This window comes from Patagioenas fasciata, chromosome 5 (assembly GCF_037038585.1).
Source record: "Patagioenas fasciata isolate bPatFas1 chromosome 5, bPatFas1.hap1, whole genome shotgun sequence".
Taxonomy (NCBI): Eukaryota; Metazoa; Chordata; class Aves; order Columbiformes; family Columbidae; genus Patagioenas; species Patagioenas fasciata.
Genome location: NC_092524.1, coordinates 29,122,706 through 29,148,480, shown reverse-complemented (window position 1 = coordinate 29,148,480; position 25,775 = coordinate 29,122,706). Strand labels below are relative to the sequence as shown.

The 25,775-nt window shown below is 37.2% G+C and overlaps 1 protein-coding gene across 13 annotated transcripts in view; it reads right to left on the bottom strand.

The window, feature by feature from the left end:
* Nucleotides 1-25,775, bottom strand: part of PHF21A (PHD finger protein 21A) — a 140,672-nt gene that overhangs the window by 103,250 nt on the left and 11,647 nt on the right. For all 13 annotated transcript variants that reach the window (XM_071809162.1, XM_065838248.2, XM_065838250.2 and 10 more), the window contains 2 exons: nt 5,638-5,678; nt 1,018-1,153 (listed from right to left, as the gene is read on the bottom strand). In XM_071809162.1, the coding sequence (XP_071665263.1) occupies nt 1,018-1,071 (54 nt within the window). In that variant the 5' untranslated portion in view covers nt 1,072-1,153; nt 5,638-5,678. The remainder of the gene's footprint in view (nt 1-1,017; nt 1,154-5,637; nt 5,679-25,775) is intronic.

Here is a 25,775-nt window from a genome sequence, read left to right as displayed (position 1 = left end):
TATTTTGTTAAAGCAGACATAGCTTCATTTTACTAACCCATCCATCCAAGTTCTTGCACTATGCTCATCACTGCAGTAACTATTGAACAAGTCATCTATTACACTTGCTTAGACAGGTCATCAGGTAATTTGGAAGCATCTTCCAAATTTTATATGATGGGTTACAGTGATTGGCGTAACCCACCATGTATTTCTTTTACCCATTGTGTAATAGTTGTGAGTTTCAGATATTCAACAGAAATTCTCAGAGAACTGTCTTTAGAAAAGATCTCATCAATAAATTTAACATTTCAAGATGGCAGCTACTCTGCGTTTATGACTGTAATTTTTTTTTTCCAAGAATTAATATGCATATGTCCTCTTACATTTGCTAAATCAGGAGGGGTTTGTTTGGTTGGTTTTTTTGTTTGTTTTAATATTTATCGTTTGTATTGTAACTACAACTCCACTGCCATGTAGTATTGGACATGCTACCAGTAAAAATAATTAACATGTAAAAATTTCTGAGTCCAAGCACTACAACGTTTTAGTTAGCAAAACTATACAATTACACATTTAGAATGTACTGACGCAGAAGGTACTCTAGAAGAGAAGCAACTGATAGGACTACGTAGCACTACGCACGCTTCACTTGGAAGTTTCACCACTGTATTCTTCCATTGCCAACTGAATACTGAAGTTGGCTTCAAAACACTGGAAAAATCTTCCAGATAGAAGCTGCTGAACATAGAGTTTTCAGAATGTTTTTATCACTGCTACAAAATATATATAAATATATATGTATAAAAAAATCCCCACCCACAGCCTGATATGTAGATTTTTCACATTTGCTGAAAAACAACAGGTGGCGAGGTCAAAATGCAGAGCACAAAATTCTTAAAGTAGTTTCAAGCTTATAAAACAATTATTACTATAGTTGTAGTGTTATTACTTAATGCTACCATTAGTAGTAATACTATCAGCAATATTAATGCTGCTATTACTTAAAAGTATAAAGCAAGAAAGAACACAAATTACCTGGTGAACCTGAATTTCCACTTTCAGAGCCTCCTGTAGAGTCTGCAGCTCCATCCTCTACCTTCTCCACTTTCTCTACGAGTGTCTTTGTTGATTCCAGTGCCTTTAGTTTCTGGTTTCCTCTTTAACACCAGCACTATAGAAAAATAAAGGTGTTTTTTTTTTTTGTTAGTGAGGGAAAGAAGACCATTTGAAAAGAGAAGATAACAGAGCAGAACTTCAGTAGTGAACTATATTCAACTGCAGCTTTGTAGCCTAAACACAAACCATCTTTTGAACATAAGAAAACTACAGGCTATACCAAATGCCTGCCTTGGAGTAATTTAGCCAAATTTGTTACTTCCCACATATTCCAACATTGACATATTCGTCTCTTATCTGAGTTTGCAGGCAGCAACCTCCTACCAATATCCTATTGCAGTTGCATATTAAATTAGAAAATTTAACTACCGAGAATGTTTTAAAAATCTGTGTAGATGAGAAAATTTTCTGGAGACTAAAATTCTGTAACCCAAATAGCAATAAATTGTTCAACAGAACGTACTGCATTAACACACTTCCATGATACTAGAGCTGTTCTTACATGGCATGGTCTGCACGCAATCTGACAGAACAACATTAATATATTAATAACCCACTGCTTAAAGTTTGAGCTGAGTTAGTAATTTCAGTTGAAACCTATTTTGAAGGAATACAAGATTGATATAACACAGCACAAGACTTACAGCCATTCATTTTAAAATCTTCTACTGGAATTCTACCTGTAGAACATGAGTTTACTGTCTTCACTTATACTACAAATAAATTAATCCTCCCAACCTCTGATGCAGAAAAGTAATATCAGCAAAGCCTTCAAAGTTGGACGAGAGATTTTTGTTCAGAAATACGTTAAAAAGTATCAACTTCTGAAACAGGATTAAGATTCCTGTCTCTATCTCATATGTCCAAATAACATTAAAACCTGCATAAAAATTGGATGGAAAAAAAAAAAAAATCAATAAATACATACACATAAAAGCCATTAGAAAACATCATACAGCAACCTTTCCAGTCACTTTTCCCATCCAGACACCACACATTAAAGAACTGCAGTGTTAAAATAATTCCTATATTTGGGTTGTTTTTAAATTGCTTACAATTATTGCACTGGTATTGTGGCCAATCTAGAGGTCTTCATAATGGGACACTGTTGTTTTCAAAAGTATATTTACAGTTTAGATTATACATGTAGGCTGTAAGTTAGAGAATAGTATTTTAACATTGTCTCACTACAGTAAACTGAAGTGCTGGACAAGTTTGTTAACTCTTGAAAATAAGAAGTTAGGGGTGGGAGGTATTTTGTTTATTTAAATTGTTTCTCTTTCTTAACAAATATGTTACAAAAAGAGAAGACTATAAAGTGGTTTTTAAAAGCATTACATTTAAACTCATTCTTTGTCAGTGCCTTCTGCTGTTTGCTCAAAGTTACTTATTTAAATAACAAAGGCCTGATCAGACTTTTTAGTCAACATATGAAATGACCTTCTGCAAGGGTCTCTCCCACATGTGACACAGAGGAGCAAAAACAGCTGCCTTTGCAGCAGTACCCTCTATAAAAACATAATTTGCATCAAGGGATACATGGAAATTACATATAATTCCCTGTTCTATTACTACAAACAGTAATGAGAAAACAGAATCCCAGATTATTACTTCCACTCTCTGACAAGAACAGCTATAGCCTGCATTAAGTCACTACCACTGCAGTTTCAAAAGAAACCATGTTTCAGAAAAACACGTGGGAGACTGGCTAATGAAAACTGGAACCCACCACAGAGGCAATAAGTCTTTCCTAAGCCTTGGAAATTCAATTTTGGGGTAAAGATACAGGCAGATATGGCCATAGATCCTTTCTCGGTGCGTCTTCAATGAACGAGCACGCATTTATGATGAATCACTAGCATCATTCTGGAAGTACATATTAACTTCGAAGTTAAGTGCAAAACAGCAGAAGAGACAGTTATCTCAACTGGGAATGCAAACAATATTCATATCTTCAATACATCTGACTGTAAAGCCCAGTACTAGTTCATGGGAAAATGACACAATACCTCTGTTAAAAAAGCATACAAAGATTAAGCAACTACTATTAATGCACACCTTAATTCGAAAGATAGAAATGGTACTATTGATGGTTCATAAATTTAATCCAACCTAATTTCATAGATGCCTTGAGCAAGTGGTTGCTCAGCCTAGCCATGTTTACAGAGAGCAGATGTGAATAAATGTAACGCACTGTCTATTGAGGAACATATATTGTGACAAGTAAATAAAACAATTCTAGTAATATACCAATCATTCAGTTCCAACCCAAAATATTTGTTATACTTTCAAATTTTTATTTCATTGTTTTAAAAAGTTAACAGATTTTAAGGTTCCTTAAAATTTATTCCTTCTATATATAAATTTGAAATAGGTTCTAAAGAATTCAATTCATAAGACTAAAATTTCCAAGAAAAGACAAGAGAGATTAACAAACATTTGACTTTTCTTCCTTTTTTGGGGCGGCATAAGTTTTCTAACTCTTGACTCTTTCTTCCTACTTCCCCTCCTCTAGCATTCCCATTATAGCCTCAGAGCAACTCACTCTGCATTATCATTTACTTCTGTTTGCAAAATTATGCTGAAGCACATTTTAAACATAGGAAACAACTTCCTCTTCAAAATATAAGTATCTGATACATAAGAAAAGAGAAAGTAATGCCGCTTCATCAGTGAAGGCCACACATATCTTCTGTAATCACCTCTGCCAGCTACTGTATGTCAGCTAGTAGCACCAGTGTTCTCTATTAAAAAAAACCCAACACACCACAGAATAAGCAATTATGAGTATTTGATAAATTACAAATTTGATGCCACATATTTGGCAGGGCATTCAAGCCAAGGCATGCATCACTGCCACTTCAAAGGCAAAGAAACAGGCAAAGAATAGTGAAGAGTTTATTATGAGGTTCTGAATTGTTCTAAGCATCCAAATCACTGGTCGGGTGGGAGAACACATTAAATAAGATGTTCATTCAAAAATCTGGTCAGGTTGCTGCTTTCTGAATATGAAATATACACAGTTGTTATTCAGCTGTACCTCTCTAGAACTGAAACATTCTAAAATACACACTTACAGTTTATCTCCCAGGCAAGAATAACAATCCAAGGTTATCCCTGTCTAAAATTCCCCTGAAGTACCTTAAACACCCAATATTAACGTAAAAAAAGTCATAATTCCTTACATCCAACAAATCCTAGACTGCATTTTTCTGTTTTATGTAGAATAATGTCTAGAAATATCTATGAGGGCAGCTAGTTAAATACTGCTAGTATTTCCCTTGAAAGTAGGTATAGAACTACATAAGCAGGTGGTCACCAACATTTTCTGAGTGCAAAAATATTCAATATTTTTGAACTTATATTCTTTTAGACTGAACTTCAAGCAAAGATTTAAAAACTTAGGTCCAGTGGCGTCATAAACTACACAGAATACCACCTCTGAAGATGTATAAAACCATCCCTGGATTAATCATAAAACATACTGCATTTCCACTTTACTCTTACGACAGCAGAATTATTTTAATTAAAAAGCTTGTTGATGATTGAAATTGTATGGATGGATTGGTCTGCAAACATTCTTCATCCCATTAGTTTTCGAAGGAAAACATGCAAATGTCTTGTTTAGCGCTAGAATCAGTGATTTCCAAAAGGAAAGGAGAGGATTGTGCAGTACATGCATCTCTTGCACACCTAGACCTACTTCCAAGCCTCAACCAGAAAGAACACTGAGAGCAGGAGGTAAATTTTCCATTCCTTGGACTGATTTCAACTATTGGAGGCAGCAGTCCTCCATTCAATTTCTTGCTGGCACACATTTGCTATAAATAATCCCTTGTTTCTTATGTGTTTCCTTCAAGAACTAAAATTTCATACTCTGATAACTGCAGTGCATTGGAATGCTTAAGGTAGTACATGTTTGTACAGCATATAAATATTCAGAAACTGAATGAAACCTTAAACTTAAAAATAATCATGTAAGTGCATTAGCACTTCTCTATTACCACCTCAATTAAACACAATCCACATCAGAACCTCTAAAATATCACAAAGCTATTTAAACTACAGCTATTTTGGAAACTGCACTAGAAACACAGCTGACAAGATAGATATATAGATACAGATATATATAAAAACAAAAGCAGGACCCACACAAATGCCATGGATGTCTGCTGTATGAAAGACTCTGAATAACTTCACATTTCAGACAGAAGTCTTTCTGTGCCAAAAAATCCTTTCAAATGAATTTGTTTTTCACATTACACAGAAAAAAAAAATAACGTTATCATTTTTGAGTAGATTAATTTAAATGCCGACTGTAGTTAGAGACCCTTGGGCCCAAATCTCAGGCCTACAGTGACTTTATTTATAGGACTGGAGCTTCCATCAGTATCATTTACTTTAAGTCTTAATTTTCGAATACAAGAATAGATAGGATTTCAGTTTTAGTCAACATCAAAGTTTTCCAGGAATGGATGCCAGCTCTTCATATCATCTATTCCTAGGTAAACCATCTTAGCCCTGGGAAGAAGTACTTACCAGTTTTGAGAAAGTTATTCCCTTCAGCTCTCTACACCCTCCTACAAAAGAAAAACAACAAAACAAAGATCATTACAATCAACTTAACTACAGTTTGAAACAGAAAATTCAAATGTTTGTAAAGTTGTGAGGGGGAGTTGTTTGGGATTTAGGGAGGAACGTTTTGTAGGGATTTTTTGGGGGTTTTGGGCATTTTTTTTTTTAATATTGAAGATAACTATAGATTATCACTTGGAAATACAACCTCTCTTACATGGCAGGGAAAGCCAAGGAGATGTACAATTGTAATCTAGATTAAAATACAAACTATTACTGTCACTACAGGAAGAAGGGATTACAGATACAAACTTTTCTAGTTCTGTGCAAGGCCTGTGTTCCCCTCTCCAGGGGAAAATACCTCCTCTCCATCACATTTATTAACACCTAAATTACAAGCCTTGTCAGTTGCCACAGCTAAGTATGACAAGGTTACCCACCCCAGAGATTTGCCCCACACCTCTGCTGGAGGTTATATCAACACAACAAAGATGGTAGGGCAGGTGATATGTCAGCAGTTGCTAGAGCTCATATCCAAGAGTACTGATGTAAACTGAAATCAATGGCAGTTTAAGCTAATACGCCTGGTCATGAACTGTGGAGGCCGAGAAGATGCACTGCCCATCACACTGCCACTGTCATGGGTAGAACAGCATTTAGCAGCAGAGCAAGGTAGTACCTCTTAAATTATCCTCATATGAATCATAAAAAAAAAAAAAAAAATACCCACCACCAAACTTGTGAGTCAGAGTCCTAAAAAGATACCTAAAATATAAGCGATAACTCATTTGCTCAATTACTTTGCCTGATGCTAAAAAAAGCCTCCAAAATACTCCAATTTTCTAGTAAAATCATAGAAGCCTATTTTAAGCTTCAGCTCCACAGCTAACAAGATCTGTGCAGGTAAGTTTCTACCACACACAAGTCATCACAGAACTGAAGTTTAAGTCTTAGCTTTATGAAGAGATACAGCAGCAGACAGCCACAAAATCATCTCTCACTCATTGGAGACCAGCACAAGCGCAGGAGTTTACATGTACTAGCCAGCAGAACCTGGGTGCTGATGAACACAAAGCACAGAACACAGGAAGCCTACTGCTGCTAGTGACCGTAGGCATTGCCACTCTCCTAGTCCCAAATTTTATTGTGCATTTTGAACAACAAAATATTACAGAATATAAGCTGCTGAATTATTTTTAGAGCAATTTCAGGTTAGTTTAAATAACATCCAACTGCTAACATAGTAAGTTATGAACTGGGAAGTACAGACTGTTTTGAAGCTATATTCAAAGTAAGTGCATTTTGCTCTGGGTGCTACAGAATTCGAAATAATCTCATTGTTCAGGGTGCTGAAGAGACAGGCGTGATTCTCAAACTTCAGTTGTTTCTTTTTCAATATCAAAACCTTAGCTGTTACCTCCACCTCCAAGTACCAATCAGTTACTTCACTGGTCAAAATAAAAAACAAACCAAAAACCCCACAAAAGGCACTACAGAGGAAGCTCTTCCATCATGCAAGCATGTCCCTCTTCAACAAGCAACTACATCTCCATGCTATTAAAAACATAATAATAATAAAAAAATCTCACTGCTGTAGATGACTGACTTTAGAAAGCTAAACAAAACAGTTGGTATTACACATGTGCAAATACAGTCAGAATTAAAAAGTATTATTTTTATTTAAAAAAAAGAAATATCAGTTTACTTGTAGCACAAGTACACACACGAACTGAAAACTATCACTTAAAAATAACAGCATAATTAACTGTTCCTTCCTTTTTTTCCCCCCATAGCAAGACTCGAGCTTCATCAAGACTGAACTATGCAGAAAAAAGCTGCACTGTTACAAACCTTCGGATTGCATTTAACCACTCTGAAGGGCTGCAACCCCAGGCTGAGAACGCAGGGGCTCCTGAGGACAAAGTTAGGAATACCGGGAGTTTAATCACAACTACACAAGCAATTGGCTGTGTTATGCTAGATAAGTCACTTACAGAGGACCCAGGCAGGGAATGGAAACATAGTTGCATCCTCTTCTGGATGTAATTTACTACATGCTTTTTCTTGAATGTTTAGAACAGGTTAATGTTTGAAAGCTAAGCCTTTGGAAATACAAAATACTTTAATTCTGCCCTCATGCAAGTATAGTATTTTTACTGGCATCTGCGTCATTTAGCATCAGTTGAATAATTTCATTCAGAGTTTTTATTTTGCATGCTTTTTTCAAATTCAACATCTAAGCTCTACAACAAATAAAGAATTGGTTTCCTCATAAGCAGCTGACTAACGAGAGCCACAGTAAAACCTGTGTCTGATACAGGTAAGCTTTCTTAAATAGGGAACTGAGACACAGAAATAAAGAACAAACATCCAAGACTGGTAACTCCAAGCATCATAAACAGACCCGTATTTTCCATTGTTCTTGACTTTTTTTATAGTACAGAACAGTTTATGACCAACTACATCTGTATCTTTCGGTCTCCACAATTCTCTGCATTTTGACTACTGGGAACCAACCCAGAATAGCATTAATGAAAAAGGTACCAGATAAAATCTGCTCTGTAGGTGAAATGAGATTACTTTTTGTTCACAGTAAAGAGTACATACACAAACTCACACTGCCCTCTCTCTTACTACAAAACACATTAGAAAGTTAAGATTAGACAGCTCATGATCACTCATGTCAACAGAGAAGTCTGAAGAGTTTAGCATTTTGCAAGGTTTCTTAACAAGAACTTCAAGCAGAAAAGCATCACAAAATCTCAGCTATTCATTTTACTGAGTTTGCCTTTTGAAGGCTCTAGAAATGGCCTGTAAGATATCAGAGGTGTGAGTCTGAATGGCTAACTCTGAGATTACTATAGTATATTCTGCAATATTTGGGGGTTTTTAAAACCCCAGTTCAGGGAGTCATATTTCTATATTCACATTAAGAACACTGCCTCCTTCCCAAAACATCCGTACTATCAGAAGAAAAGCTTAAGCAATGCTCAGCTATGTTTGTTACAAGCTAAAAACAAAAAGCAATTAAAATTAGCATTAACCAAATAAATTCAAAGTTCTAGAAATATGTTTCTCTTGTGAGATTGACTGTTGAGAATCTGATGTTGGTGTTACTAACAGTAAGGGTAGCTTGACATATACATATACTTAAAGTAGTTAATACCCCACCCACCCCACAAAAAAAATCTAGCTCTGAACCTCTTCAACAATTCTATACAACGTATGTAAAGAAAAATACATCACAATTACCAAAACAATCATATTCTGTGGATCAACTTTAAACTTTTTGTTGAAGTTTGTAAATAAGGAGAAAAGTTACTAATTTCATGGGACTGTTACAAAAACAAATACCTCAAACACGAAACTTCTATGTTCAAGGCTTGGTAACCCTGAGGACATCAGAAGAACTACACATGGTGGTTAAACATTTTAGCATATAGCACCTTAAGGTTTAAGGTTATTTAAATGCTACATATCTGTATATCAAGATGTTTGGTTACATCAATCACTTATTATTACCTCTAAGTTATACAATAAAGTTTACGCTCCTGTAAGCACAGACTCATTTGGAAAAAACATCAGAGAAATGAAAAGTCATGTTTCGCCATTATAACTGCTCCTACATTTATACAGGTCTAAAATTACATTCGGCCCTTTGAAGGCAACAGCGAGGCAGATGTGGCCCCTGGTGAAAATGAGTTTGACACCCCTGCTCTAGAAGCTAGCACATCTTCACTGTTAGATCACATAACTTTGATCAGAAACTTTATATAATATGTACATATCACATTGCAACATTAAGTAATTTTTACTTCTTGCCAACAGAACCTCAGTCTTGTTCAGCGCACGGGATGGACTCTGAGGAAAAAGGATTAATTGTTGCATGCAGGCAATTGGGAGCCTGACATTCACATTTCAGAGCATTGCTTGACGATATTAAGGTTAAAGTATTAATTAAAAGTTCTCTCTCTTCTGGTGCAAAATACACTGCATACAGAAGGAATTAACAGTTTTCCCTGTGCCTCTGTCTTTAGATGTGACCTCCTCAAAGCAACAGCTCTCCTTCCTGTATTTGAAAAGCATTCTGTATATAGAGAGCATTCTATCAGTATCTTCTAGGAAAACAAGTCACAACAGTTACTTTACTGTGATTTTCAAGTCAGAAATGAAAAAAACTCATATTCCTTAACAGGACAGGACTTCTGCAGTCTCAAGAAAAAGACCAAATACAGTTCAGACAGGGGTATACAAGCTATTTCATTATCATAAGGCTTGCGTTTCAATGACCACATTAGCAGCACTGATGCTGCCACTCCTGTGATTAAAAACAAGCCTCTTGTGTGCCAGGGCAAGGAATCCAATCTCACCATTGTGTTGCAGCTGGGAGAATTCCCAGTCTGCCCCAGCGATACACACCAGGCAGGTGGTAAAGGGACCAACGGGATCGCTCAAGATAACCGAGACTGCTCTGAAGCATACTAGCCATGCCTTTCCGTTTATCCATCTGCACGACTCTTCTAGAACTTCTCTTTCTCCTCCCTATCCCTACCCAACACCGGCAGTACAGGTAGGTAACTCAGTCCAGGAGCCTAGATTTCCTACTGATGCATACAGACAACCTGCAGGATTCAAACTACAAGTTCCCGTTCAGCTTTGAGTTCCTTTTGCTGCAATGATTAGCCACGAAACAGATGCAATTTAGAGTTTAAGACATCAGAAGCTGATTTTATTTGGGGATAGGTCACTTTACCTTCTCTAAAACAGTTTAGAAAACCATTAAACTAAGTTTAAATGGAAGTATGTGATGCTATCACTTGTCTTTGCAGAAGCACTTCTATATTTAACACTTAGAAAATGAGTTAAATACTTGTTAGAACTAAAAAGACAAAACCACTTTACAACCTGTTTTTTAAAATATCAAGCAAAACTTGCCATGGCAGTCACACACATGTAGGCAGATAAAGATTACCCTCTTAGCTCTGCTCGCCCTGTGACCACAGCTTGGACAGGCATTAGTAACTCTTCCTGAATGCAGTCTTTCATGGCATCTATAGGGTGGGATGAAAGATGAGATCATGCTCTCTAGCAAAATGAAAAAACACATTTGGCCTAGTGGAAAGTTAGCACTACTATGCTTCTAAATGTCAGGATCACGTGTCCCACCTGAGCAGATTTAAGGTACATGGCTTTGGGCATTTTACCCATGCACAAACCCCTCTTCTTTCAACGCTCAATATATTTTTTTCAGAGAAGCACATCCTAAAGCCACTTACACTTGAAAGCAAAAAAAGTTTGCATAATTTAACTTGCCAAGGATTAACCATTTAGACCATCTTTAAAATAAAACACTCATCCTTCCCACTTCTCAGGCATATCACAGTATCACAGTATGTTTGGGATTGGAAGGGACCTCAAAAGATCATCTAGTCCAATCCCCCATCTAGTCCAATCTCCCTTCTCTCCTTCTAAAGGAAAAAAGAATAAGGTGCTGCCATTCCAAAAAAAAAAAAAAAAAAAAAAAAAAAATCAATCCAACCCAAAACAAGTTCAACTTCCTGCTTTTCTATTTCCTTCCATATGATAAATAAGGTTGTCAGGGAAACAGGTGTTGGGTTTTGGTGGGGGGGTATTAAGAAACTAATCTAGAAGCAGCCTTGCTGCAATTTTCTCTAACCTATGACCACTAGTAAGTTTGTCAGAAGTTCTTCTCAACTTGATACCAAGGGCTCAATGTACTCCCATCTAACATTCATAAAATTATAATCAGTACAATTCCAATTTTTGTACGCAGAAACCAGCATATGAGGATGTTTTACAGCATTGTTGCATTCAAAAGTTATGGTACCGCAGACAGAGAAATACAAACACTTTGTTCGGTGAGTTACCATTCACCGGCTTTAGAACACAAAACCACCTTATACACAGCATGACTGAATTCCTGCTCACGTAAAAAACTGGACAACCTAAATTTCTATTTTAGTGAATTACTTTGTTATATAGAAGGACTGTTTCTCTATACATACACTAACAGGAAATCCCAGTCTTAATTTAGTCTGTAAGTTTATGCTTTACTAACACTGCAACAGCAAAGTTTCATATATGAAGCAGGGAGCCAGGGAATTTTTTGCAAAAATTAAAACATTTACAAGATGTAAAGATGTAAACCAGTGGAAGACAGTGTCTGGTGTTTGTTTCAAAACATTTTTGCTGCACTCTGTCACTTTCCATAAAGTCGCTGGAATCATGGGGTTTTCAGAAAAAAAAAAGTTTATCAATTAAATTTAAAAAAAAAAATGTCAGTTAACCTATTAAGTCTTAAAACTGGATTTTTTTTTTTCTTTAATGATTTTCAACTTATTTACAAAGAACACATACAGGTGAGAGAAAAAAGATGTAAGGTCAATAAAAAAAAACAGAATGAGTTGCCTTCTCCCAGCTATACTAGCCCACTGTTCTGTCTCAAAACAAATTCAAAAGGAAGTTATCTAGAGATTGGGGTTTTTTTTGTTTTTTTTTTTTTTTTTTTTTTTGTTGTTGTTGTTGTTGTTTGGTTGGGGGTTTTTTTAATAATAATAATATGCCTAGAAGAATCGGTCATTAACCTCTACTGTTCTTGAGGTGAGCTGTAAATTTCTCATTCCAGTCATTAAGAAGTTTCTGTTTTCCTTTTATATTTCAGAGCCAGAGGACTATTTGGGGGGGGGAAAAGCAGGGGGAATTGTGAGGAGGAGAGAAGCCTACTTTCTAGAAAAAAACATATACAGAAAAGCCTAGTAACTGATTAACAACTGAGGACGCAAGGAACAAGATAAAAATTAAAAAAACCTCAATATTCCCATACTGATGAAAGTATTTTCCCCCTTAAATTCCATTAAGAACAGAGAGATCTCTGCCTTTTTGTTTTAATCTTTTAAATATGACGAGAAAATTCATAATGAGTTCCAAACTGTTTTTCCCTTTCTAGCAGTCCACTTTATCTTGGAAAGAACTGGCTTGTAGGAATAGTGCATTAGTGAGGCAGAAGTACCTTAAGAGTTTTGGGAAGAGGTCCAGAATACAAAAGGAGATGATCTGGCTACTGCTGGAAGGCTGCAGGCATGAAATGCAAAACTAGAGGTATCTCTATCACTGAAAGTGCTACCACCCTTCTGATGAGGAGAACTTCAGGTAGGGGCACATCCCCTGCTTGTACAAACTATTATTTGAATTTTAGCTACCAGAGACATTCAGAAAAACAAAACACACACAACAATCAGCCAACGCCTCAACCACAAAACAGTGAAATTCAAGGGCAACTACTGCCTTCTATTTCCACAGCAGAAAGAAGTGCTATTAACTCAATCTGCCAGCAGGGGGAAATGACAAACAAGTGAAAAAAAGTTCAAAGCAAAACACTAAAGATGAGGAATAAAATCAAACAAAACACGGCAGTCCTTCCTCACACACACACACATCCTCAGCAGTTAAGGAAAGGAAAGATATTGCTCCTAGAAAGAGGAAGCAGGATGAATGAAGTATACGCAACTCGAAGTAACCAAGTATTTTGCTCATCCTTCCAGGCTTTAGAGAGGAAATGAAATTTTAAAGGACTATCAAACATGAATGTATTACTTAATTCATTTGAAGTGAATACATATATTCTAGATAGTCATTCTGCATTACAGAAGACTTATCACATTCATACAGAACCCCAAGAGTCTTGACTTTTTTCCCTGAAGATATTTCAGAACAACAAGGGTCCCATTAGACACCCTGCTCTTCCTTCTACCTTATAAATATCTGTACACCACTTCCATGGTCACAAACTACAGTGAAAACTACTTAAAGAGAGTATCAGTCTAGAGAATAAATCTGTGCAATACATTTTAATGAAGGGAATCGGACACAATTACACAATGCATTTTAAAATTAAGAAATAGGAAAATGTGAAAAATTATTGAACATATAAATTTATCATGCATTTACAATGAAAAAAGACAAGCCTTGCAATCACAAGGACCTTCAGTTTAAAGCATCACAGGCTAAGAATTTCAAGGAGCAACAGGGAGATTTTCACTGTAAGATTTATGGAGATTAGCTACACAAGCTTCTACTGATGTTACCTTCTCACAAATACCAGACAGAAGCTAGGTACACATGCAATAATAAGCCAACATTTAAAAATGCAGATTGTGATTAGTGATTATATGGTAGGCTACCTTACAACAACAGGTAATCTTTTATACTTCCGTATTTATAAAGCTCTTCTAAAATCAGATGCTGTACCTTCAGTAAAGCTCTTCTCTCAGCGTGTGCATGAAACCTGCTAACTGAATGATAGTTCTTCAAGCATTGAAGAAGGAAAGATTAGACTAACAGTACATCAAGAGGTTTCAGTAAATCCCAGTTCTGCTCAGATTTTATAGTTGTTCCTCCAGTTTTCTCCACTTTCATCTAATTTATCCTGTCGCTGGAACACCCCCAGAGGCAGCTACTCTATCTGACCAAGGCTCTCCCCGTTACATTCCCTTCCAGCTGTGAAGTCCTACCACTAGCAGTCCCCATTCTTTTTCTGGGGGGAGTGTGGGAAGGAGGTGTCACACTTCGCAGAAAATCAAAGTGATTCACAGACAGGTCTGAGGAGCACCAAGCTCCAGATTTAAGCAGCAGAGGGGAGACCACCTTCCTTCAGAAGTCCTCAAGTTCCAGTATGCAACAGAGAATAAGAGACTGAGCACTCTGGTGCATTTCTTTTTAACTAACACAATCACCAAGGAGCCATCTTTCACTTTCTCCACCTGGCCAGAAGTTTGGTTTCTGAGTTATGTTTTCAGTGATAAAAAGAGGCATCTGAATTGCCAAGCATCTGAATTCTATATGTTCTGCTTGTTATTCAGGCAGAATAGAAATCACTATTATTTTCTGCTTATCATCATTACAGCACAGGGGATAACAGTTCTTGTTTACTGTATCATCCAGGAAAAGATTGTGTACAAAGGTCAAGGAGAAAAATCATCATTTAAGGCACCCATTAAACACTGAAATTAAACCAACCTATGCTGGTTTTGTTATGGGTCAACTTTCATGTCAATATGCTGGAACAAGTTACTGGTCCACACTTCCTGTCTGGCACAGTTCTTATGATAAACTGGCCTCTTCAATTTAATTATTTGTTTTAGTACATGCATTAAAAACAAGCCATTTCATGTAAATGCAGTACAGCAGCATAAACATGAAATTCAGCTGCTAATGTACATTCTTGTGTTCTGCATTTATGATACCGAAAAATACTAAAAGAATACAGAAGCTCATTCTATTTTTTTTTGCAGAACTTTTAACAGGAAGCAAAATGGCACAAAATGAGAAACTATACATAAATTTTTGCCTTTACAACGCTACAGATCACTGGCTCTAATATGTCACAGGTTTCTGAATAATTATCAGAAGACAACATGAAAATTACTTGTTAGTGAACAGATGTTCACATGACAAAAGTATCAAAGAACAATCACTTGTTTCTTAATCTGTCTTCAGATTTTAATAACAAGATGAAAAAACAATGCTTCTTACCTGCTAGAAGTGATTTTTATAGAAAGAACATTGCAATTTAATTTCACATAGTTCTATGCAAAAAAGTCTCAGGCTCCTGTTGATTCTGTTGGGTGCCCTGAACTCTGAAAAAGGCAGCTGGGACCCTCTGCTGCTACCAGAAAGGTATCACATTTTCCTCTACTCTTGCGTAAATACAACAGCTGCTCCAAGTACAGCCTGCTAACATTTACTAAAATACATTCTCATTCTACATTTGAATTTTATTTGCTTTTTAGTCAAACTTATTTTATTTCACTATTATTTTATTATGGTATGCAGCCATTTCAGCATTCCTGATCTGCTGAGTACAAAGACCCCCAGGGTAAAAAAAAAAAAAAAAAGGAGAGAAAATAGACCGGTTTAAGACCCCCTTAACAATGATTACAGTATGCTCTGTGCATAGATTAAACAAAGAAAATAAACAGCATTAGAGTTTTCCTAAATTTCTAGTTTTGTGTAGATAAATTATGATAAAACACTTAAAGGCATCAACATGATTTACAAGACTAAACAAAAAGAAAGTAAACAGAATCGGGTAAAACATGCTTGTTTCAAACTCCAAACTACACAAAATCTGAAAAGCTCCTTTCTCTCCCCCTCCATCCCAAAATAAAAGCTTGAGTGAGAAGAGATTTCATTACATTCTCAGAACTGTGATAAGCAACGTCAAGCCCAGGCGCTCGTGTTTAGCATGCAGGCTGTACGCGCTCCCGAGTACGCCACAGCGAGACAAGACACTGGCTGGGCGCTCCGATCCGCCTTCCCGTGCCACCGGCACTGCCACCACCAGGCCTACATCAGGTGGGCTCTGCATGCAAGCGCTGCTGCAGAGGAGCAGGAGCCCACCGCTGCTCCCCTTCACACTTCAACTACCAGATCATTCCAGCATCAGCTCATCAGCTTTTTTTCTCGGCTCCCTTTGGCTGTAGAGTCTGTATTTAAAAAGATGAGTTGCAGTTTTCTGTGCAAGATTTGGCCCTAATGTTTTCTTTCTTACTAACCTGCAGTTTCCAAGCCACTGTCAGCTGTTGTTTTTTGTTCCTTAAATGCAACAGGACTTAGTCTGACAGGCTGCATCACTGTTGTCACAGCATACCTCCAAGGGAAAAAAAAAAATCCGATCTTCTTGCCTGCTTCCTGCTGGGCACTCTGAACACTTGCATTTCCCCAGTTCTCTCAACAGATCTGCAAGTCCAACACTGGTTCACTATTCACACATCCTTTCAACACCAATTCCTTACTCTTCTGTTTATTTTCATGAAAAAGCTATTAAATAAAAGTTCAGTTAAGTGGTGGCCCAAACACCTCAAGTATTCTCTTACAGAGAACTTGATTTCTCTGCCAGGTTAATCCCATTCTGACAACTGCTTTAAGACTTCTACTTTATCTAACTCAACATTTTTCTGCTCCTAGCATTCCCAATCTACCTTGTAGCTTTGTAACATCCAGGCTCAGGACAGAAAAAGTTTGGTCTCTATATAGCATGAACTTTCTCATCTAGGCAAGATGGAAAAACACTATGAAAAAACCTCACATTTTCTAACAAATTTCTGAATGACATTTTGGGTAAAGTACTTGATGCAACACAGTCTCACGAGACTGCCACAAAAACTACCAGGGAAACACAACAGCATCAACTAAGGTATAGATGAAGTTTCAAAATCCATCTCCACCAGGCCAAACAAAAAAAGATAACCTCCTGGAGGTCAAACCTACAGACTACTGCGTAAAAAAAGCAAAAACAAAACCCACCACACACAACCACACCAAACAAACAAAAACACCCCCCAACTTTAAAGAACACTAAGACTTAAATACAGAAACACATACTTTACTTGAATACTGGAGGCCAAAATGTTTCATTGTACTTTTTATTTAAATAATTAAAAAAAAAAAATCCACAAAGCATCACCAGTTTGATCCTTCCAGGGAACGGTCCACAGCAATTAAATAATAAAAAGTTTTCCAGACAATTCAGAGCACATGCAACTTTAAAATATATATATATATATCATTATTTAAACAGTGAATTAACTAGCTCATTGTAATGGAAACCCTGACACACCTGATAAATAAAATATCTGTGACAGAGTCCTAAAGAACTCACTATTAGACAACAACCAACGCAAAAAAGATGGACAAGTGAGAACAAGTTTTATATACACACCTCAAAAAGACCTGTTTTCTCTTCCCCATTACAACTTGTTTTCTGATCTCAAAATTTGAGCAGCTGTTTTCCCCTCTCTATCCTGCACAATACACCTGAACTAAATTAAAAGGTTTGTTTCAGTCGCTTGTCTTTCAAGAAACATCTGCCCTAGACAGAAGGAAAAGCAGGAGGACATCACTTTCCACACCCTTTTCAGCCCCCTCTGCTGCAAGAAAACCTATACCCTTTTACCAGCCAGGAGGTATTTAAGTCACCAAAACAAACACAAGCATTTTAAAGAATTCTAAAACAAGAGGCAATTAACATCTCAGAAGTCACTCCTAGTGAGTAATAGTCCCTATTATCATTTTAACCTGTACTAAGTGGCATATTTTCAAATTATCTATTGGAGAAACATTAAGAATTTCAATTTCAGCCCTTTCTATTTTCTCAAATTGCATTAACATGCACATAATATCTGGCACAGGTTCTGTGGGGGAAGTGGCTTGTATATCATCCTTTCATACACACTGTAGGCTCCAGTCCTGGAAGAAGACAGAATGCTAAGAAGTACTTTTTTTTCTGAAGAGGACAGAACAGTTGTTTAGTGAACAGACCAAAGGACCCTGGGATGAGCAGCAGCATATGTTGGCAACTTCAGAACTAGTTCATTCAAACAGCTTCTGCAGGTCACTTAAAGTGTTTCATCTTCCAGCTACAAATACACTATTAATAATGATACCTGGTTTATGACAATGCAAGTATTCATTTCCTAGCTTTGTATTTTTTCAGAAGTGTCTTCTGAATAAAGTTCACTAATACACATAACAATGGTTTGTCCGGGTAGAGACAGAGAATCAAAGCAAGCTTCAGCTAGTTCAGGTACATGTACTGCAAGAACAAAGCACATTATTCAGACTTCTCATTCATGAACATCTAAAACTATCAGTCATACTTTTTCAAAATCCGCATAAAACTTCTTATACAAGCAGTCAAGATAACAGTAATTTTTATGAATTAAACTTTTTGCAGTTACTAAGTTCCTGCTGCAGTCACACAGTACACTAGAGACTCTTCAAATTCCACAACAGATTAATACTAACCTTCTGATTTTTTTTTTCCCACAACTTGCCAAGCATCACAAGTATGCACCCACACAAGAGCACAAGCTGCTAAGAGCTTCTGAATATAACAATGTAAAATAATTCAAATTGCCAAACGCATAAATAGCAAGGAAGTTGAAAGGGGGTTGGCTCCCCCAGCAATAATCTAAACCCCCTAGATACCTGAAAATTGTACAATCCACACACACTGAGCAAAGCTGTAGTAAAGGATGCAGTTCCCACAGAGAGTAAATTGTTACAGTCTGGATGTCACATCTGCACATTCATACACGAAGCATTAGTCTGTTTGTCCTCCAGGCTATAAGTCTTCTGGACAGAAGTGCCTGCCACAGCCTTTCTTCCTACCCCTCAGATATAATAAGAAAGAACACATGTACTACTCTGTCCATCTAATTATCTAATCCCCAATCAATACCCAGAGCAGCAAGAGAAGGGTAAATTCACATGTAGAAGCATAATAATCAAAAGCAGCATTACTTTCTAGCAACATTTCTTCTCTGAAATGTGTCTGTTCCCACTTTCCTAAAAATTCAACTAGTTAAAACAAACTCCCTGCAAAAATCAAACTGAGATGTTCTAGTTAAACAAGCTATGAGAGTTAACACCTGCCCTTTGCCTTACAGTCAAACTGCCTTAAAACTGATCATAATGTCCCTTATTGAGCTCAATGCTAGGTGTATGAGAAGTTTTGGCTTTCAAACCAGAGTTTCACATAAAAACTAAGAAAATCCTACTAAGATAATAGAGATAAGCAGTGGATTCTTGATATATATTCAAAAATCTAACTTACAGCTGGTCATAACAAAAACATGAGAGTCTTGGTTAAAAAGGCAAGACAGGGACTTCCACAAACTGGAAGATGAAAGAACTGAAAAAAGAGGCAGGGAATGCCACTACCTACCAGAGGTGATAAAATTCGCAGTAGTAACACACAGCATTTGCAAAGCACTGGCCATTTAAACTATCATTAAAATAAATAAATTTTTAAAATATCACATTTCCAAGGAACACTCCCTTCTAAGCATTCATATAGAAGATTGTAATCTTAATGACATGTAGTTTTTGGACATCCAACTTCAAAGCAAAAGGGACACTGGAATATATATATCTTGACCAGCAAAAGGTTCATACACCACGTTGCATGAAGAACAAAAGAAAGATTAATTCATTTGTACAGCTCACACCACCTTAGAGTAAAACCCATGAGAGGACCTTCCCCTTCTTATGAATATATTAAAAGACTGAAAAAAAGAAAACATTAAACAGTCCAAAAATAGGGACATTACCACAAAAAGGATCAGGGTCGAGTCTGTGAGCATACTTTTAACTGATCTGGCAAAAAGGGAGGTTGCAGAGATTAGGATGTTTTCCATTATTCCAGATAGTTAAAATTAAAGCAAACTTCAAAGAGTTATAGGGGATCTGATAATACTTGATGATTGATTTTCATTTGTCATTTTATTGTCCTGTGTTGACAAGTGCAAAGGAAAAAATAACCCAAGCTATAAATATACAATGATGAGTCTAAACTAGGCATTACTACTTATGAAAAAGATTTTGAGATTATTGCAAGCAGCAGTTCAACTCCCAGCAGCACGAAATCAGAGAAAATCTCAGAAGGTATTAGAAACAACAGAGAACAAACAGGGAACATTCTGCTGTGATGCACGCTGCACGTAATTCGGGCTGCTCCACCTCAAAAAGGTGAGAACTGGAAATTATATGGAGAGGAATGACAACTAGGGAGCATCTTTAAAACAAATGAAACTAGTTTTCTCTCATGAATCCACCATGTACACAGAAAATACAGTAAAACTGCATGGAAGTTGCTGCTGTGGAACACTATGGAAGCCAGACATACGAGTTCAAAAAGGCAGAAAACAAATTCACCTATAAATAGTTTGATGTTGCTGTTCAGAGTGCAAAAGCCCAAATGTAGCTTCCATCTCAGGCAGAAGCTAAACAAGTGTCTGTCAGAAATTTACTGTTAATATTTCAGCAGCTGACAGAACTTACCCATTTCCTATGCCATTCAGTCAGCTGCTGCTGCTGGCCACTGATAAAGGCAAGATGCTGGATTAGATGGACATTTGGTCCAGCACAGTATGTTATTTCTTACATTTAATCACACTGAGCAGCCATACCGGTATATGTCTTGGGTTGTTTTGGAGGTTGGTTCTTCTGGTAAATAAACCAGGCTATAATTCAAGCATGTAATGTGAAAACCAGAAATTGTAACTTCTGAAGCAGAAATCAAACTGGTTTATGCTTATTGTATAACATAATGCAACACTGAAATAAAAACATGATCAAATATTCAAGGGTGTGGGGTTTTTTTGGCTTTTACATAACCCATCAGACTGCTGAAAATTTCTCTTGTAAGCCCCTCACTAATCAGTATGTCAACCCAAGGTGATTCAGACAGTTAGTCTCTCCTAAGAAAGACCCAGAAAGCTGGAAAGCAGCACTAAACATAAGCCATGGATTTTTGCTGGAAAAACTGCCAAGACCCATTTCAGATTGGCAACAATTTGGCTTCCTCCCAGCTGACCAGAGGAAAGATCTCCTGAACCAATGGATTCAAAGGGAACATGTACATGAACATCTGACTCCTCTCCAAGAAAACTGAACTTGCCAAAGTCATCAGGTCCTGTCTGACCCTGGAACAGTACTGGATGCTCTCCTTTTTAAGAAGGAAGTCTAGGTGAAGAAGTATTACTGTCACAGAAAACGCATAACCTCAAGCCGAGGCTCAGGACAAACACTGAACAGAATTCTGCTAGCAAGTACTGCTAATCCTACTAGAAAGCATTACCTAAATGATTTTGTGAATGTCTTCTTTCTCATCACTGTCAGCTTCCTCCTGACAAATGAGCTTTTGAAGATAGTCAAACTGAAAGCCATGTAGGATAAACAAGCAGGTCTCAATCTGTGAGAAACACAAAAGTTTCATTTTCTAGAGGCCAAACTACAATGGGTCTAGAAAACAAAGCAAGTGTCCAGTATACACCATCTTTCAGTACTGCTGTAGGCAGTAAGATGAAGATGGATGCACCAAATAAGTTTATCATCCCTATCAGGAATAAGTAAGTATCAAAGACTAAAATACATAAGAAAGAGTAGAAGCTTTGTGATCAGTTTCATGAAGATGCAAACATTGCCTCAATAAAATTATTGCTCAGCTACACAGGTGAGAAAATTGACCATGATCTAGTTTACATAAGAAATCTCTCAAGTCACACAAAAGTACAACAAAATAAAGAATTTCAGGGTGCGCTAAATTTTGTTTTCATTTCACATAGGGGCTAGTATCATTTTGTTATTTCAATAACCTCCTGCTTATGGAATCACACAGGTTGATATGGGGTTCTTTTATTTTGGGAAGGGAGGGCAAGTTGTTATCTAGGCCAGTAATAGCATTGAAATTGGTCCTGCTGAAAGAAAACAGCAACATAATATCCTTGTCATCCCAAAGATTATTTGTGCAAACTACACAGGCAACAAATAGCACTACGAACTAACAATTCAAAGAAACTGGCACTCTTATTTGTAGTTGGGAACTTCATATTTACTAGAAGTTTTCTCACTCCATGCTGTCATAGGCTGAATGTTTCACACTGAACTTGCTGGTATCCCCAAAAGAACTGCAAGAAGATTTAATCATAGCGTGTGTATGTGCACTGAGTTTATTCATGCTTCAGTGCTTCTGCTGATCATGGGACAACGTTTCTCTCTTCACTAAAGCCCATCATAGATGCATAATTTGTCTTCCAAATACATAACTTGTAAAGTTTTCTTCTGAAGTACTCCATCTCTCACTGAGAGCAAATTCCAGTACCAAGGAAGCTGTAAAAGAACTCCAAGCAGTACCAAGAAACCTCTCAAATCTCATTTCAAAATAAGAAAAAAAAAAAAAAAAAAAGAGCTTATCCTCTTGCTCTTCTATGTTCAAAGGAAGTTTTCTGCTCTCCCCCGTATTTGCTAATACTTCTTCAACTATTACACAGGAAAACTTAGTTGATTCCAATATATTCTGAAGTACAGGCCATGATTTTGTTGCATCTTTTCCTCAAACATTAAGCTCCATGGAGCCTGAGGAAGAACTGGACAACTGTATGGATGTCTCTAGATTTATGCCCATTTGCCTGCAATTCCAAGCCATGGGTCTTAGTGATGATGCAGGCTAACCTTTCCAGTGCAACACAGTTCTCATGGTGGTTTACTTCACATGACACCTGCATACAAAGCAGAAGTGCTTCCTTTGGCAACATGGAGACCAACAATTTTAAGTCTTCTCTCTAAAAAACGCAGTGCCAGCCAACACTCTTTGGATCTCAGGCATTTAATGCCAAGGCAATATACCTGAGAATTATTTTAGAAACACCATTTCATTAAGCAGTAGTGATGTAAGTAGGACTAACATACACATGAACAGAAGCATGCCAATCACTAAATTGTTAACAGGACACTCCAGGAAGTTTCATTACACCCATCTATTATTAAGAGATCACTAGAACCAGAATTCTACTTCACAGAAGTCACACTGTAGAGTATGAGATGCAGTAGCTACTGAAGTTGCCTTGTATTTGGCCTTGAAGCTGTCTCCACAGTTACAGAGTTGAGATGTCACAACATCAAAACACTTCAGTGAAGAGACTGTACTAAACCAGCTTACTGCCAAACGTCAACCCCAGGCTTACGCAGAACCCAAGTCTCAAAATATTAACAACTTCAACGAAACACTAAAGAGGCATATGCCGAAGTTCTTGAGCTCCATAAATACTCTAAGACACCAGCAAACACCACAAGCAGTACCATTAAGGATTGCAGCTGGAGATACTCCAGCACAAGAAGCATGCATTTAAAAGATCATGATTCAATATTCCACCAGAGCCCAATGCCATGGGTAGTCACAGAAGCAATCACATGGAGTTCTAAGCAGACTCACACCTTTAAGTGAGCTGTTTACAGGCATATAACAAAAAGGGAGCCATACCTTTCATGTTTGTATTGGAATATAGTATCCTCATTAAGCAGCACTAAAAGAGTTGGTGGAAGCAATGCTGGACCTGGCACACTGGGACAGATGCAGAAATTTGGGTATTGCTGACTGTGCTGATTTCCCACTTGGAAGAGGGGGTTTGTGCAAACTAACAGAATAAGATATCTGTCCCTGAGCAGTACTCACTTGGGAACACTGGAGAATTCTGCTCACATAAGCTGTACACAGAATAGTTTTAACAAGTGGTTAAGACTCCAGGCCCAATGACACTAATTACTCAGTGTTACTTTTGCTGTGCATTGAACCATTCCACACAACTACCTATGTTAAGTTCTTTGTACCAAATTCAGAAAGTATGATACAGAAACAGTAATATCATAAGCACTAACCTTAACTCTGACCCTCTGACCCTATATGTTTAGGAGGTATGCCTATGTAACAGTATCTGAAAAAACATAATCATGCCTACACCATAATATGCAATTTCTTGTATTAATTGTTGTATAATGTGAGGGAACTAGAAAGGTGAACAACAACTTCAACAGAAACAAGAACCACCACCACCTTTTATCCATCTATTTTTTCAGGTTCTGCAGAACTTAACTTGGGACTGTTTCTCAGCATCAGTGCTTATCTATGCAACTCCTATTTCACTGGATTTCACATTCACGTTTATTAATAATTATCTTCCCTACTCATCAGGTCTCCCATTCAAACCCCTGCTTTTCCTCCAACCCAAGATAACCTAATATAAAAATATATCCAAAATTTCAAAAGCCCTATTTATTTTGTACAACCAGTTCTACAGGAATCTCACCTCCTTTGGGACAAGCACTATTTATTTGTACACCACCCATACTTAATCAGTAAATCATTTTTAGGCTCATTTTTGTTTTCAATGTAACAACATTCAGGACTTGAAGGAAGCAGGCCATTTACTGGATTAAACTCACATGCAGTGGCCTCCATTCCTAACTTAAGGTCTTCAATTCATTTACTGCAATGCAGAATAAATCAATTTCTCTCTGCCTCAGTTTCTAATCTTAAATATGGGAATAATACTACTTACCAAACTGACCTGTTATCTTTCAAGTGGAGCAGATTCTCAAATAATAACAGGCACACCTATACTCAAATGAATAAACTATGCTGATTCACAACAGCAGATTGCCTGGGCCAAATTCCATGCAGTATTAACGAGTCAACAAGAAGCACTCCAAAATTATTACACTGATGTGCTCTGATCTTCCTTCTCCTACATTCCAGTCAGCCAGCACTCTCTCTGTTCCCTCTAAATATATAGGCACAAGTATCAACCTCAAATTCTGTCATCCCTTCCCCTTTTATTATATTCTCTTTCTGCCCTTTAAAAGCCTTTCCCCTCTACCCTTCTCCTCAAAAGCACAGAAATGGGAACTGTAGCATCTGGAGAATGGTATTTGTATCTGGGGTAGTCACACTCGGTGTGGGAGTACTGACAGTAGTCACTAATCTGAAAGGAAGAATTCAAGTAATCATACACTTATTAGAAGTTTCTTATCAAAACTATGATTATTCAAGGTGTTCAAGATTTACATACTATATCACATAAATGCTAACACTGAACAACTGTGCCAATCTAACATGGAATCATATACATATACAATTAGTGTTTAATGGAAGAAAAAGCTGAGTGCAAGACTGCTGTACAATGAAAGCAGACTTCAGTTACACAAAAAAACAAAGCATCCAAAACATTTTTACTTGCACGGACTGCCACTGATTTTCAACTGTTTACTTACAATAGGAAGACTGAACTGTAGATTTATCTATTTCAGTAGCTACTCTAACCAACTGAAAAGCAATACCATTTTCAACATTCACAATGGTGATAGAGTGAAAGAGTATCATGGAACATGGTATGATTATGCTTTCTAAACAAAAGGATCAGCAGTTTGAAGGAAGCTGCTGGCAGCAGGCAATTTTCCCTCTCCCTCAAATTATTTTTATTCCCAAGGAGCCAGGACCTGTTCCCACAATGCTTCACCCAGATGACAAGACAGTAACGTGTTGCTGGGGGACACTCCTCTTCCACATCCTCTCACATCAACATCACATCCTTCACCTACTGATTGCACATACACAACAGATGCACTCCAACAGCCACCATGTGGCAAGAAGGCTTACCATAACAGCAGAGACAAAACTGTGTCAGGGACTAAACTACTACTGCATTTGTCACCGTTGTATCAAGACCAACACTTGCAATGATATG